Source organism: Mesocricetus auratus, unplaced genomic scaffold (assembly GCF_017639785.1).
Source record: "Mesocricetus auratus isolate SY011 unplaced genomic scaffold, BCM_Maur_2.0 Super-Scaffold_100004, whole genome shotgun sequence".
In the NCBI taxonomy this organism is placed as follows: domain Eukaryota; kingdom Metazoa; phylum Chordata; class Mammalia; order Rodentia; family Cricetidae; genus Mesocricetus; species Mesocricetus auratus.
This window is the reverse complement of record NW_024429189.1, coordinates 836,585-853,352: the sequence shown is the minus strand read 5'-3', so window position 1 is coordinate 853,352 and position 16,768 is coordinate 836,585. Positions and strand designations below refer to the sequence as shown.

Below are 16,768 nucleotides of genomic sequence, written 5' to 3'. Positions count from 1 at the left end.
ACATTCTTTGGTCTCTGCCTACACACTTAGGGGACACCATGAACACAGACACAGAAACCGTGATGACTCATAGACTGTGTGATGCGGCGTCACGGAACAGGTATGCATACGGATGGTGACTGTGAAAAGACCTGACGTGTCATCGACGTGTTACCAGACAGATGCAGATGTTTATAAACACGGGTGATTTATGCAGTAACATGATGTAACTGACTCTGAGCCTGGCTCACCCTGGTTACATCCGTGGAAATTCTCTGATGAAGAGTGGAGTTCTAAAAGCCAGCATAATCGAGCCAAGAAGCTGCCGATTGCTCAGCCAGTCCCAACAACAGAGCTCAGCACGATCCATCGTCCACTTCTGACGCTACTCTGCCTGCTGACAGTGGCTGTCCTGACAGTTTTAGGAAATTAAATTTTCTGATTTAATAAAAAATGATTACAGGCAGTGGGGGAGCATTTGAGTACCAAGGCGTGCATGTGGGGGTCGGAGGACAACTTGTGGGGCTTGGTTCTCTCCTGACACCATGTGGGTCCAAGACTGAGCTTAGGGTGTCAGGCTCCTAAATCCATTGAACCATTACACCAGCCCAGATTTCTGATTTTTAAATTGATATACTAAGTAGCCTTAAAGCAAAATAATTTCCTCAAATATATCCTTCCTTCCTACAACCTTAATTTTTGAACCCTACTTTTAAAAATTTTATCCCTCTATTTTATTTATTTGTTTGTTTGTTTGTTTATTGTGGGCACATGGAGGGCAGTGGACATCTTTGGGGACTTGGTTTCTCCTTTCACTGAGTCTGTCATCAGGATTGAACTCAGGTTGTCAGGCTTAGCTCCAAGTATTTTACCTGCTGAGTCATATCACTGGCCCATCATTTTATATTATTTTTGAGACAGGATCTCTCGGAGCCCAGGTGCCCAGGAGCTAAGTTGCCCCTAGAGCTGGAGGAGTTGGGTATCAGACTTTGCTGGTTAGCAGTGTGGCTGGGCAAAGACAGGTCCAGTGTTCCTTGTGAATGGAAAGTTCCTAAGTTTCGTGATAGCATCCACTGGCATAGGAAGTGATTCCAAGCCCGTGCTAATTAGATGGAGCATTTGTCTCAGAAGCATCAGCTGGTGGCTGTTCTCAAGTGCTGAATTCATTTCATAGAATCAGCATCCTGGTCTAACCTCAGCATTCCAGAGGCTGGAGCAGGAGGATCACCACTAAGTTTAAGACCAGACTGGGCTTCCTAATGAGATACCATCTCAAAAACCAGAATCGGTGCTGGGGTTGTGGCTCAGCCGTAGAGCGCTTGCCGAGGGAGGATCCCAGCACAGCACAAAACATGATGTGGTGGCGAGAGCAGCCTGCCAAGATCAGAAGTTCGAGGCCAGCCTGTTCTACAAATCAAGTTCCAGGACAGCCAGGGCTATGTAGGGCAACCCTGTCTCAAGAAAGGAAGTAAAAAAGAAAAGAGAGAGAGAGAAGAGAGGAAGGGAGGTACATAATCTTAATTGTCATGAAAACTGGATGGCTTTTTGTTGTTGGTTTGTCTTGAACAGAATCTCCTGTACCCCAGGATGACTTTGAACTTGTTATGTAGCCATGAATGGCTTTGAACTTCTGAACCTCTGAATGCTAGGACAGGCGTGCACACCTGGTTTTGAACCTAAGTCTTAACAGCAATTGTGTTCTAAGAGATTTTTCCCACCGGGCACCACAGACTCCCTGACTTCATACCCTGGCCCCATGGCTTCTATTAGCAAACTTCGAAAGCCCAGAACAGAATGGAGGCGGTCTTGATAAACATCACTGCTATTGTGCCTTGTCCCTTTGCAAAGAGATGTGGGGGTTAGTGTTCCTCACAAGAATTTCTGTCCAGGACCACAAGTGCTTCAGACTTTATAGGGACATCTATATATATAAAATGAGGTCCAAATCTAAACATATGTTTTACTTTTTTTTTTTTTTTTTTGGTTTTTCGAGACAGGGTTTCTCTGTCTTGTTTTGGAGGCTGTCCTGGAATTCTCTCTGTAGACCAGGCTGTCCTCGAACTCAGAGATCTGCATGCCTTTGCCTCCCAAGTGCTGATTAAAAGTGTGCACTACCACTGCTTGGCTTTACCTGTGTGGTTTTAGAACATGTCATTTGTGCATGCTTCTGGTGTCTGTGTTTTGTTTCTGTGGTCCTGGAGATGGAAGCCAGGCCTCATATAAACATCCACCTGTGGCCACACTCACAGCCTGGTGTTGTGTTATGGCTGCAATCTCTCACATGAGGGCAGGTGTGGAATTTTCCATTCACGGTGTCATGATAGCATTCAAAACACTTTGGAATTTTGAGTTTGGATTTGGGCTGCTTCACCCATCCAGAGATCAGCCCCATCCAGAGGAGAGGCGTTTTATCACCATCCCTTAACCTCACAAGGGAACCAGTGTGCCTGGCCGGCTTCCTCTTTGCCACTAGGCTTCGTTGGGACAGTGTCTGCGCTGCACTGGGGTCTGTTATTAGTCAGCACATATTTTCTGACTGTCCAGTCATTTCCACTTCCTCTTCTTCTACACTGTCAGTTTAAGAGAGCAAGGAGGAAATGAATGACCTCAGTCCTCTGAAGCGGAAGTGTGGGGTGCTTCCAGCCTGGGCTGGAGGATAAAACCTCAGACATGCCGGCCCTCTCTTCCTCCCTGCTCTGCTCTTTCCTTTCCATTCTTTTGCTCTCTGGCTTGCTGCGAAACTCGGCTCAAGCTGTCTCCCTCTCCAAATGCTATCGGAAAACACACTGGGTTCATTCACAAACGAAGTCAGTTATGCAGAATGAGACATGCAACACAGTGCGCAAGAGACGCAGGACTCCAGAGCGGAACTTACCCCACGCTTTAGGCTCCGGAAGCAGTGGATTTTGGGTTTGGAGGTCATGAACTCGTTGAAGCGGTGGGAGAGGGGTTCCTTTTGCTGCTTGGGAGACTGGGGGCCGTTGGGAACAGCAGAGGGTGAGGCAGAGGCAGGGGGAGGAGGGGGAGGCTGATGGGGGGATGTTAAAAGGGACATAAGCTACATGTGAGAGATGAGCGGTGACAGTAAAAAAAAAAATCAGAAACGAGAAGACACAAAACAGAAATGAGCATCAAATCATATTCAAGATCCAAAGCAAGTAAAACACAAACCATTAATATCGATGCCACGGCACAAAAGAAATCATGTAGGATGTGTCCCACGAAGAGGGAATGAAAAGGAAAGGGTCAGTGAGTATGCGACAGGACAGCAAAACCTTGTGACCCAAAGCTCATGCAGACAGCCACATGCAAGCTAAGGCTCTCATTAGTCATTCCGAAAGCCAGAGGGGTAAACGCTTCCACACCTTAACTAACACAGCTCGATTGGGGCGGGGGTCCTACATTACTGAGGTTTGGAAAACCAGCAGGACAGTCCTGTCCTGGGAATCTCAGACACCCAGTCTGACCTAAGGTTAATGCAGTAATGCCACCTCCATCCCGTTTTAGGCCACGGGGTTAGCGCTGTCATGCACCTACATACCACGCTACAAAACGAAAATGGGAAAACGTTCACGGAGACAGAGTTATCATGGGTTCAAAACCAAGCCCAGCTGGCAAGCTTGATTAGATGGGACCCTGTCCCCTTGCTCCCAGCAGAGGTGCCCAGCAGTCTGGGAGGGCCAAGGGGGGGCGAAAGGGCTGTGAGGTCAGTGATGTTAGTGTGGGTGACCCAGTCCAGGTGACAACACATCTGCGATAAGACAGAGGCCATGGCAAAGACACCACCACCAGAGAGAGGCCGTCGGAATCACGAAGTGAACGCGGCACGCTAACTGTTCTCTCGAGCTTTCTGGAAGTACAGAGCTTAGGTTTGATTAAGACCAAAACTCCTAGCCTTTGCACCTCGTCACCTCAGCCCGCACAGGTTCCGAGCTGCCAGTACCTTGTTTTTCTTGATGAACGGCCACAGCTTGCCTCTGGACTTGCCGCCAAACTTGAGCTCCGGCTTGCCTTCTTTGGCGCTGGAAAGGCTGTTTTCCGACACCGTGCGTTTCATGGGCTGTGTGTAGTCTTCAAACTCAATGTCTCCAGGAGGCTCGAACCCTGACTTGTAGGCTTCGACGACCAGCTGGGAGTCCTGTAAGCACACCCGTGAGCAGCCACATGAACACCAGAGCACCGACAACGCACGCAGAGGCCAAGCCAAGAAAATCCTACCGAGACTGGATTTTTTCTCTCTACTAGTGTGTCCGCTGCTAGATAGATTCATTCACAAAGCTTTGCCTCCAGGTGAGAGCCGGAGGTGCTTTGCACAGCTCTTATTGTCAACCTCCCATGATGCTCTGCTTTAAAAGATTCCCCCTTTCATATCTCGCATGGCAAGTCACTGAGCACTTAAACAGAATGACTGGAGGAAGCTTCATCTAGACTTTTACTTTTTTCTTGAATCAGAGTTTTTTTTGTGTAACCTTTGCTGTCCTGGAACTCACTCTGTAGACCAGGCTGGCCTAGAACTCACAGAGATCCACCTGCCTCAGGCTACAAAGTGCTGGGATTAAAAGTGTGCCCCACGACAGCCTGGATAGACTTTTAAGTTTTTTTTTTTTTTGAGAGACCTAAAACTGATGAGAAAAACAGGTAAAAAGTTTCCAGCTCAAGGAAAGGATGGTTTGAGCGCCCCAGGAAGGCAGCTTGCCGACAGGGTGTAGCTGGGAGTGGGGAGGATGCCACTCATTTTAGAGCATTGATAACTGTTTCTTACAAACTTGGCTGGGGTCACTGAAGGACGCTGAGAGATAATGCATCTTAATAAAATGGGAGGGAGGCAAGAAACCATACAATCAGAATGACACACAAACAAAAACAGAACTACAAGCCACCTCCTGCCTTGGGCTCTCTCCTACAAACATTTACCATTTTAAACATTCTGAGGCAGCAGTACACACCAGACTGACAGAACTCTTTACAGAGGTAATTAAAAAGTGAACAGAGGGATCTGAGTGGGGATTTTAAATAAAGGACAATTTTGCCTTCCAGGGGACTTTTGGCAACATCTGAAAGTGACACTGACTGTCCCAGTAACAGGACACTACCAGCATGTAGTGGCAAACATCCTGCCCTCTGCAGGCAGCTGGGTCCTGGTGCCCTACAGAGCTTTGTCTCTTTCTGGAAATCCATATAATTCAGTGACAACCCTAAGTGTGCATTTTTGAAAAAGGATTGGGGAACTGAGAGTTCATAAAAGGGCTTTCAGGTGGGGCGTTGGTGGCGCACGCCTTTAATCCCAGCACTTGGGAGGCAGCAGAGGCAGGCGGATCTCTGTGAGTTCTAGGCCAGCCTGGTCTACAGAATGAGTTACAGGACAGGTTACAAATACAGAGAAACCCTGTCTTTTTCTTTTTCTTTTTTTCCCTGTTTCTTGAGACAGGTTCCCTCCTGTCTTGAACTCACAGAGGTCCACCTGCATCTTCCTCCCTAGTGCCACTGCCAGCCAAACCCTGTCTTGAAAAACAAAACAAAACAAAACAAAAAACCAAAAAATGGCTTCCGGGTGCAAAAGCATAGTAACCACACCCAGGAAGTGGTGCTGGAGGGATGAGGAGAGAGAGGACTGAACCATGAGAAGCCCAGGAACTGACCACACTCACGTTTTTCTGGTCAATAGACTCGGCCGCCTTCACTATACCGTCCAGGCATTTCCCGATGATGGGTATCACCTGCCGGTCCACCTCTGCGTACGTCTTCATGGACTCTCCGATGCGTACAATCCGCCTTTCCTCCATCTCTTGTATTTTCTGCAAAAATCAGACTGTGTATAAAGTGGTTGACTACTAATTGGGAAAGTTGTTTTGGGGTGATGTTGTTACCCTGCAGTTACTGCTGGGGAACAGATTGCAGTCCACATGACTGTGGATTTATTGTACCATCACAGATCAGCCAGCTGTGCTGTGTTCAATGAACGGCTGGGCTGCATAGAGAGTCCTTCAAGCAACCGCACTGCAATTTCAGTAGTACCCCTGTGACGTGTAACATCGATTTCAATCGGCAGGACCTACAATCACCGAGGACGGGCATGAATGGCTTTCCTGATTAGTTAAGAGGTGAGATGAACCCCTCTAAGTGTGGGTGTCATCATTCATTATGCTGGGATTCCAGACTGAAAAAAAAAAAAAGCAGACCCACAAGACACCTCAGCAGGTGTGGGTTCTTGCCTCCAAGCTTGACAACCTGAATTCAGCCCTGGAACCGGCTTAGCAATGAGAACGCAGAGTGTCCTCTGATCACTGTGTGCACTGTGCCAGGGGCACATAACCACCCACACCCACACACTAGACAACTACATAATCAAACGCCAAGACATTTTTCATATGTATGAGAGGGGGCTGGGGCGATAGCTCACTGGTTAAGAGCACTGGCTGTTTTAAATCCAGAGGACCTGGGTTTGATTCCCAGCACCCACACGGGGGCCCACAACCCTTGGTAACCCCAGTCCCAGGGGAATCTAACGCCTTCTTCTGGCTCCTGCAGGCACTGCATCCATGTGGTGCTCACGCATGCAAGCCAAACACTCAGACGTACAGAATAGAAACACAGGAAGTTTAAAAGCAAAGGAGACAGCGAGCTGAACGCAGGCATGCATCATCCCTTGCTTCCCAACTGCTGACGCCAGGTGACCAGCTACCTCCTGCCCTGCCGCCATGATGCTCTCTACCCTCGACTGTGAGCCAATAAACCCTTTCTGAAGCTGGCCTTGTGAGAGAATTTTATCACAGTGACAATGAAAGTGACTACAAACCCCACCCCAGGGGCTTTATGATATTGTTTATTATTTTGTGGTTTTGAGGCAGGGTTTCATGTAGCCCAGGCTAGCTTTGACTTCTGACCTCCTGCCTCTACGTCCCAAGGGCTAGGGGGTCACATTAGAGGTGCACGTCCCACACCCTGCCCAGCTGTGTCACCAACCACCCTCGGCAACGCACTCCCTTTACGTCCCATCTTTACATAAACACTTGGATAGCCACCTCAGCGTAACCCAGGCTGAGCTGGGGCTCTGCCCTCTACAGTCTAGAGGTTCATTGGTGGCAAGGGACACCAAGAACCCAACTAGGTTCAATCAGCTACTTTGGCTTTTCTACATTTGAAACGCAAATCATAACCGATTCCCACAAGTGTAACCCTAGCATTCTGGAGGGTAAGGCAGGAGGATCACCAGTTTAAGGTCAGCCCGGGATACACAGCAAGACTCCGTCTCAAAAACAAGCAAAAACCAGACAAAATTCTCCAGAAGGAAAACAGGTGTGTGTGTGCGTTTATTTTGTACATTGGTTGCCTGACTGACTGCCGCGCTGGGGATGGAAGGGCAGGCTTAGTGTGACAAACCAGCGCTCCACAGTGCGTTTTACCCCAAGTCTCTCATAACATTTTTGACCACTTAAGGCAGCCAAAGAAATGATCCAGGCGCTTGGAGAGATGGCTCAGTTGCTAAAGTGTTTGCCACATAGTCACGAGGACCTGAGTCTAACCCCCACTAGTCATGTAAAAGTGCCAGGGTCAGGTGGGGTGGGGTACGACAGTAAGCCCGGAACTATAGAGACACGGGCGGCTCTCCCCGAGCTCTGTGCTGGCCAGTTAGCCAGCCCAGCCACACGAGTAAGCCCCAGATCAGTGAGAGAGTCTGCCTCTAAAAACTGAGGTGGCTGGGTGAGGTGGTGCACACCTTTAATCCCAGCACTCAGGAGGCAGGGGCAGGCGGATCTTTGGGTTCGAGGTCAGCCTGATCTACATAGTGAGTTCTAAGGCAGCAAGGAGTCCATTGTGAAACTGTCTCAAATAAATAAATAATGTACACAGGCACACACATACACCACATACATACATATACACACACCATATACACATACACATATACATATATACATATACACATCACATAAACACATACACACAAACCACATAAATACACACCACATACACACCCCTCTCTCTCTCTCTCACTCTCCCTCCCTCTCTCTCCCTCCCTCTCTCTCTCTCACACACACACAGGTTTTAAAAAGAAGAGAAAGAACAATTCAAAGGAAACAATACTTGTTTGTTCAGATCCCACCACCCTGAATGCTGCTTTGTCTCCTAAAGCAAAGCTGGCATTTTTTTGTAGCCAGAGTGTCCTTTAAAAAGGAAGCAGTCATCTAAGATGCACAGTTATAAGATATCAACCCCCACAAAAAACAAAACAAAACAAAACAAAACAAACAAACAAAAAACAAACCACGGGCACAGTGAAGACCCAGGACGTCTACACAGGCACTATGAACCCCAAGTTAGCGTTGGGCTTCGTTCTTATTGCTGGCCATAGCTTCATCCACATGCTAGGGAGACAGCGCAGTGGGGTCTGGGGACATGGCTCTTAGGTAAGGGGCTTACTGTACAAGCATGAGGACCTGAGTTTGATCCACGAACCCGTATAAAAAGCTGGGGTAACAAACAGGAGAATCCATGGGGCTTGCTGGCTTATTTATTATTTTATGTGTGAGTGTGAGTTTATATAAGCCATGTGTGTGCAGGTGTCCAAAAGACCAAGGCAGATACCCAGAGGTGGAGTTGCAGACAATGTGGGTTTTTGGAACCAAACTCTCATCTCCCACAAGCGCAGTAGATTTTTAACAGAGCCATCTCTGCAGCCTGCCACTGAGAGACCCAGTCTCAGATAAAATGGTGGGAGAGTGGAGAGATGACTCAGCACTTCAGAGCACTGTCGGCTCTTGCAGAGAACCTGGGTTCAATTCCCAGCACCCACAGGGTGACTCATAGCCATCATGAACTCTAGTTCCAGGGACCCAAGGTCCTCTTCTGATCCTCAAGGGCACTAGGCACACATGTGGTACAGACACATATCCAAACTGATCTCTGGCGCACACACACACACATACACACACACACACACACACACACACACAAACACACACGTACGTACAGGTGCACCCACTCTTAATAAATGACTTAGTGGACATCTGGGAAGCCAGATGTGGTGGTGCCAGGACTCAGGTAAGGCCAGGACTCAGGAGGCTCAGGCAGGATGACTGTCAACCTAGGTACCAGTGATTTCCAGGCCAGCCTATGCTACACAGCAAGGCCCTGTCACATCAGAAGCAACCTGTCTCCACAAACTGAGTACCACGGAGCGCTTACCTGGAAGATGTTGGGGATGTGGGTATGGTAGTATTCCCATTGCTCCTGGTTGAATCTCTGAAGGATGGAGGAGTACTCAGCTTTGCTGTCCTCTGCCATTTGGTGACGTAACTGAGCTTGCTGTCGTGCCTTGGGGCAAAATGAGAACATCCTATTTATTTACACGGAATAAAATAAAAGCCTACAATGGCCCACCAGGGCCCAAACCACTTCATACACTTCATATTAGCAGGTACAGTGAAAAATGACTTCTCAGGCTAGGTGTAGTGGTGCCTGCCTTTAACTCAGCACTTGGGAGGCAGAGGCAGATGGATCTCTGTGAGTTCAGGGTCAGCCAGGTCTAAAATTCCAGGACAGTCAGGGCTACACAGAAAAATCTATTATCAAAAAAAAAAAAAAAAAAAGACATCTTCATAGTACTACGCACTGAGTGGAGAACCCAGAGGCTCACACCTGCCAGACAAGTGCTCTCCCACTGAGCATCACCTGCAGTCCAACAGGTGCTCAACAAACATCTAAAGTTTCAATTATTTACTGAGACAAGGTGTCACTCTGTAGCCCAGGCTGGCCTTGAACTCACAGAGTTCTACCTGCCTCTGTCTCCAGGATTAAAGGTGTGTGTCAACAATGCCTGGCCATCTTTAAGAGAAAAGAAAATGGGGCTGGATAGATGGTGTAGCAGTTAAAAGCAGTAGCTGCTCTTCCAAAGGACTCGGATTCAGTTTCCCAGCACCACATGGAAGCTCACATAGGGTTTGCTTTACACCCATGACAATTCCTCCTCCTCCTCCTCTGCAACCCCAGTTCCAAGAGACCTGGCATCCTCACACAGATATACACATAGGCAGAACACCAATACACATTCTAAAAACAATCATTTTTTTAAAAGAAAAATATTAAAAAAGGAAAAACGTTAAAAACAGTTTTAAGGCTGGAGAGATGGCTCAGTGGTTAAGAGCACTGACTGCTCCTGCAGAGGACCTGGGTTCAATTCCCAGCACCTACAAGGTGGTTCAAAGCTATGTGCAACTCCAGTTCCAGGAGATTTGATGCCCTCTACTGGCCTCCTCGGGCACTGCCTGCATGGGGTACACAGACATGTGGAGGAACGATACTCATATACATAAAATAAAAACAGGAAAAAAAAAAACTGTTAAAAAACATTTTAAAGGCAGGCAGAACAACCTGGTCTATATAGTTAGTACCAGGCCTACCAGACCTACATAGTGAGACCTCAAAACAAAGGGAAAAAAACCCCAAACAAATCGAAACCAGGGCGCTAAAGGGATGGCTCAGAGGTTGAGAGCCCTGACACTGCTCTTGCAAGAGGACAGGGTTCTACTCTCAGCTCCTGCACCAGGATGCTCCCAATTGCCTGGAACCCCAGTTCCAGGGCACCCAGTACCATCTGCTCTCCCAGGGCACCTGCACACACACGGTGCTCATAATTTCACACACATGCACGCACATAAGTAAGACCAACAATTTTGTGGGGGGGGGCGGGTGTTTGAGGCAGGGCTTCTCTGTGTAACAGCCCAGGAGGTCCTGGAACTCTCTCTGTAGACCAGGATGGCCTTGAACTCACAGAGATTTGCCCACCTCTGCCTCCCCAGTGCTGGGATTAAAGGAGTGTGCCAATACTACCCAGCAAGGTTTTTTTTTAAAAAATGTATATGGCTGTTTTGTCCACACACATATATCCATGACCTATGTGTGGGCTGGTGTCCAAGGAGGCCAGAAGAGGGCTTTGGATCCCTGGAGCTGGAGTAATGGATGGCTGTGAGCCACCATGTGGGTGTTGGGTCTAAAGAACCAGTTTTGGGGAGAGTCCAGGGTATTAAACCCACAGCCTGGCTCGTGCTAAGCTCGTCTCTCCACCCCCTCAGGTGAGCTTTCATTCTTAGGTTTCTCACTGGACTGTGACCTGGTGACCTTAGCCTGAGTCTCACTTCCTCCACACGTTTCCCTCACGCTGGGTAGGCCAAGGGGACAGTCCCCCGTGACTTCCTTTATTTCCTTCCCTATTCGTGAACAAACATCACCCAGTATTTCCAAGCATCTCTTTACTACTACCTGGGCTTTTTGGTTCTGTGAGCTGTGGTGTCTACTCAGCTAGCCTGGGTGTGTTTTAGCGGCCGCGTTACTCCTCTTGTAGGCAGCCTGCCAGCTCACGTCCTGGCCATATGCTCTGCCTTCCGCCTCTGACAGTCCCCTACCAAGTACATCCATCCCTAGCTTCCCTCAAAAACCCACCCCCTCGAGGCAGACAGCAGTGATCCTGAAAATAACAGTGTCCCCCCTGCCTGTCCCCCATCTGCACTGCCAACGCTTCCAACACGAGAGCTCTCCAACTCCCCTATCGCTGTGGAGAATATTCTAAAAAGAGGATTCCTGTGTAGACTAGAACTTCTAAAACAACTTCTGCTTCATTCATAGACGTTCTTCAGAAAGAGAGGAGGAGAGAGGGAGAGAGGTGGGGGAGGGGATCCCACTCCAGACAGAACATACTGCAATCACATAAAACCGTTGCCTGTTCATTTCAGAAAAACGGTCCTAAAATAGGATATCTTTTGGCAGAATATATATATATGTGTGAATGTTTAAACATGGACACACTCGGTAGTTCAAAGACACACAGAGGTGGTGTGTGTGTGTGTGTGTGTGTGTGTGTGTGTGTGTGTGTGTATGTGTGTGTTTCTCAGAACATAAAAATCTACAAAACTCAAAAAGCCCTCATTGCCCGAGGATGTGGGTCATGGACGTGTCTGAATGAGACGTAGCTGGATGTTGTCAGAAAAATTACATCTTCACTGCATAATTCCTTTGAGAAACCCCGGGGAATCTTCCCAAGTAAATCCAAATGGGCCCGCTGTGGACCCCGCTGTGAAGCTTCGCTTTTTTTTTTTTCTGTTCTTTCCAGTCAGGGTTTCTGTGTGGCCCTGACTGTCCTGAACCCCTTCAGGGGAATCACAGACGTGCACCACCACTGCCTGGCTGATCTCACTTTTTACCAGAGTCCCCATTGGCTTCTTTCTGTAGGGGAGTAAAAACGTTGGTTTAAAAGGTCACAGGGTCATTTTTAGTGGGAAATTGCACTGCAGCCCAGTATTCCAACATGCTAAGGACAAGCTTGCTGTCCTTTATTGTTCAAAGGGAATGGCTACCACCTGCTTAACTCACTGTGAATTTCTTTTCTTAGGGTTCAGAACATGAAGGAGAAGATGACAGTGTGGGCTCCATGCCCTCCGCCACCAGGCAGGAATGCAGGGTGTATGTAGTAAGAAACCCACTTGATATCTTTTGGGGAACACATCAGGCTTGCTCGCCAGCCTCTGCCTTCATCTCTGTGTATGGCTTTTAAGATACTAACAAATGCTTTTAAGAGAGGATTTACTAGATAGACCAAGCTGGCCTTGAACTCACAGAGATCTGCCTGCCTCTGCCTCCCGAGTGCGGGACTAAAGGCGTGCGCCACCATGTTTGGCCAGTTGTTTGGCTTTTGAAGTGAGCTGGAAAGGTGACAAGTACATGGGCACGTGATGAGCTGACCACAAATCAAATGTCGTTTTGAACAGCTGTCCTCTTTTGTTAGCGGAAACAACAGAGTCATTGTCCCATCATGTGATGTGTGATGAAAAGTAGATTGTGACAACCAGCTCAGTGGCTGGATGGGGAGAAGAAGTCCCAAGCACTTCCCAAACAAGGCCGGCCACAGATCTGATCCTCTGTAGCTTTGAGTCCCTGTGAAGGTCTTATGTGTGTCTAGTCCCTGTGAAGGTCTTATGTGTATCTGAGACCCTGTGAAGGTCTTATGTGTGTCTGAGTCCCTGTGAAGGTCTTATGTGTGTCTAGTCCCTGTGAAGGTCTTATGTGTATCTGAGTCCCTGTGAAGGTCTTATGTGTATCTGAGTCCCTGTGAAGGTCTTATGTGTGTCTAGTCCCTGTGAAGGTCTTATGTGTATCTGAGACCCTGTGAAGGTCTTATGTGTATCTGAGTCCCTGTGAAGGTCTTATGTGTGTCTGAGTCCCTGTGAAGGTCTTATGTGTGTCTAGACCTTGTGAAGGTCTTATGTGTGTCTGAGGAGTGGTTCAGTAGAGGGCCCCGCTAGCCTCAGCCAGCAGAAAAGACTTGATTCTTTCACGACAACGCCTGAGAGCACATCACACAAAAGCTTCAAAAGCTGACGTCCTAGATCCAGTCCAGCATCTCACATAATGGAGGGGTTGAACCACGGACTGTCCTCTGCCCTCCATGCTCAGGAGCGCTTGTGCGCATGCGCATGCGCACGCACACAATGATTTTTTTTTTTAAAAGAGGTAAATGCTTTGGACCACAATGACTAGCATAACAGGTTTCTCCGGCTTTGGGCTCCGTTTGCAGTGCATCCTGGGACAACAGAGGGGCCACCTGACTTTCTGCGGTCTCACCCAGCTGAGACCACAGGTGGGAGGCTTGCAATCTTCCACACGGCCTTAGTGAAGTCAGGTTGAGACTTTCAACAAGATTTGGCAGTCTTGGAGACGGTGAAGAGCCCATCAAGCCTCTCTTTTTATACCCCCAGGGCCTTGGCCTTTTCACTGTTTCATGATGACCCCAAGCGACAGTACCTCAGTTGCATCGTGTCACCCTTTCTTCTCATGGTACCTGTGATGCCCAGCAAAGGGGACTGCTGGGCAGCTTGTTTTGTTTTGAGACAGAGTGTTAGGAACAAAAGTGAGTCCAGCAGTGGCGGTGGCTCCCAGCTTTTATCCCAGCACTCAGGAGGCAGAGGTGGGAGGATCCCTGAGTTCCAGGACAGCCAGGGCTGCACAGAGAAACCCTGCCTCAGAAAAACCAAACAAACAAACAAAAAAATAAATAAACAAACAAAAGTAAAACTACTTTGTGTAACTTAAAAGTCATTTTGTGTGACTTGGAATAATGCCTGGAGATAAGAGCCAGGCAAGAGCCGTCAGACCTTCCCAGACCTCAAGTGGTGCCATCCTCCCAGCCTGCCACCGCTGAAGGACTTTGCGGTGAACGTGGGTTGAGTGTGTGAGCTTCCAAAGCATCCTCACCAGAGAAAGGGACACAGTGGAGCCCTGGAGCAGCACTTTCTGCCTTCAACTGTTCCCCGCTTGGTGACAGGTCTGGTTGATTTTTATAGTAGCATGATATTATAAGGAATGTTTGTGTGAGTAAATCCAGCATATTGAAAGACTAATCTTGTGTGGACATCCTAATTGCCGAGTGCCTCACAGCCCAGTGGCTCTCAGCACAAGGCATCACTGAGTAGCCCTAAGTCAGCCAGGAACTCACTACATGGACCAAGCTAGCCTTGAACTCATTCAGATTTGACTGCCTCTGCCTCCTTAATTCTGGAATTAAAGCATGTGCCAACATGCTAGGTACTGGTATTGTTATTATTTTGCTTTTTGAGACAGGGTTTCTCTGTGTAGTCCTGGCTTTCCTGTAACTGGCTCTATAGACGAGGCTGGGCTCAAACTCAGAAATCTGCCTACCTCTGGGATTAAAGGTGTGCGCCACCACTGCCCAGCTGCTGTTATTATTTGTAACCTGGTCTCTGACCTCTCAAATCTGTACTTCAGTGCTTCTTAAGCTTGAACTATAAACTCAGCAGCGCTCACATCTTTTGGAAAGTCATTGTTTTCGTTCCCATTGTCAAAAAGGCACAGGGCTGTAGCAGGCGATCATCAGTTAACATCTGCCGCTCTTCCAGAGGCCCCGAGTTCCCAGCATCCCACACGGTGGTTCACAGCTATCCCTAACTCCAGTTCTAGGGGATTCCATGCTCTCTTTCTGGCTTCCATGGCCTACACCCATGTAGGCAACACATTCAAACACGTGAAATGAAAATACATAAATCCTTTTTAAGGAATTATAAAGACCTATCTCTTATTACCAAGAACTTTTTGGGGGTGTTGTTGGGAACAGCAATGAAGACCGTCTCAGGAGCCCCAGCAATCTGCACAGCGCTGTGTTCTCCAGAGAGCGGCTTCACAGAGCTCCCCTGAACGTCATCCAGGACCTCCTAGGCTGTGTTTTACATGTTGGGGACAAAGAAGGCTCGTTCTACCCTTGTCCCCCCACTTCAGGGACAGCACCGTGCCTGGATGACAGCACCAGGCCTGGGACAGCACCATGGTGCATCCACACAGGCTGCTGAGAATCTGCAAGGCCTGGCAGCCTGTGCCACCTCCTGGGACTGGCAGATGGGCCTGCTCTCTCTGCAGGGGAGGAACTGAGGGAATCCAGCAGGGCCTCTGGATCCTGGTTCCTCCTCAAACTCTTCCGGGCCAAGAGAAAGGTAAACTCAGGGATTCAACAGAGTGGGTTCCTTAGCCTTTCCCCACCCTGCATTCTTTTCCTTGGGATGATCAAAATAACAGGAAAAAAATCGTGCTGAAAATAATTTAAGTTTACAGGGTTTTTTTTCCTGCCTGTTTTGTTTTGTTGAGATAGGGTCTCATACTATAGCTCAAGCTAGCCTAAAGTTCCCTATGTAGCCCAGAGTGGCCTCACATTCACAGCAATCCTCCAGTCTCAGTCTCTTGAGTGCTGGGAATGCAGGTCCCATGTCTAACACCAAACTTATAGTTTGTGTAGTTTATAAGTGAAACATTCCTGTTCACCTTACCCACCAAGAGCCTGCCTGTCAGATGTGGCCAGGAAAGAGAACAGAACATACAGACCACCAGATACCAATAATATGATAGGATATTAACAACACAGCATGGCATTACCTATTTTCTAGGCACCTTTACATCAAAAGATACCAACCCACAGAGGATCCCAGGAAACCCTAGGCAATGACACGAGGCTTCTCCAGATGGTTGACGGGCAGGGACCGGTCAGAACGACCAGCCCAGCCTCTGGCCCGCAAGCAACTTTGCACCCGTGAACACATCCTAGTGAGACTGTTTTATGGATTTGTTTGCTTACTTATCGACTTTTCATTTTGAGGCAGACTGCTCTGAACCCTAGGCTGGCCTCCCGTTCCTTGTGAGGCTAAGGGTGACCCTGAGCTGCAGGCCCTCCTGACTCCACCTTCCACAGGCTGAGACTACTAGCTTGTGCCACCAGCACTGTCTTATGCAACCCGGAGCCATGCTGGCTGGGAGGCGTGTAAGGACTCAATTGGATTTCCAGCCCCGAAATCCTTTTAAATGTCCACAAGCAGTACCCTGCAATACAGGCATAAAGTGGTACGTGCCTACAACCCCAGCATTTGGGAGACTAAGACTGTGAGACTGTGTCTCAAAAACCAAACAACAACAAAACCAAACAACAAATACAAACAGAGGGAAAGAGAAGAGCTAACCTGTGCTTTGGCACTGTCACTGTTCACAGCTAATAATGAGAAATGATAACTGGAAACTAGGGCTGGGGTGTGGTCAGCATCTGCCTAACATGCCCAAGGCATTAGGCTCAATCCCCATACCAATAAGTAAACCAATCAGTGGAACCCACTGTCTAGCGTTTTGGTTGTTCACCCTTGAAAACTAGATGTACAACCTGGTTAAATAACAGTAGTGTAGGCCAGGTGTGGTGGGCACACCTTTACTCCAGCACCCAGAAGACAGAAGCAGCAGATCTCTGTTT

At 48.3% G+C, this 16,768-nt stretch overlaps 1 protein-coding gene across 20 annotated transcripts in view; it reads right to left on the bottom strand.

Moving 5' to 3' along the window:
- Fnbp1 (formin binding protein 1) overlaps positions 1–16,768 on the bottom strand; it is a 126,034-nt gene that overhangs the window by 22,602 nt on the left and 86,664 nt on the right. For 7 of the 20 annotated variants that reach the window (XM_040745011.1, XM_040745013.1, XM_040745012.1 and 4 more), the window contains exons 7-10: positions 9,166–9,294; positions 5,628–5,774; positions 3,923–4,117; positions 2,855–3,037 (exon numbers count right to left, since the gene is read on the bottom strand). In XM_040745011.1, the coding sequence (XP_040600945.1) occupies positions 2,855–3,037; positions 3,923–4,117; positions 5,628–5,774; positions 9,166–9,294 (654 nt within the window). Of the gene's footprint in view, positions 1–2,854; positions 3,038–3,150; positions 3,830–3,922; positions 4,118–5,627; positions 5,775–9,165; positions 9,295–16,768 lie in introns of those variants that run through there. The other 13 variants (XM_040745016.1, XM_040745021.1, XM_021236164.2 and 10 more) reach the window with 4 other exon arrangements.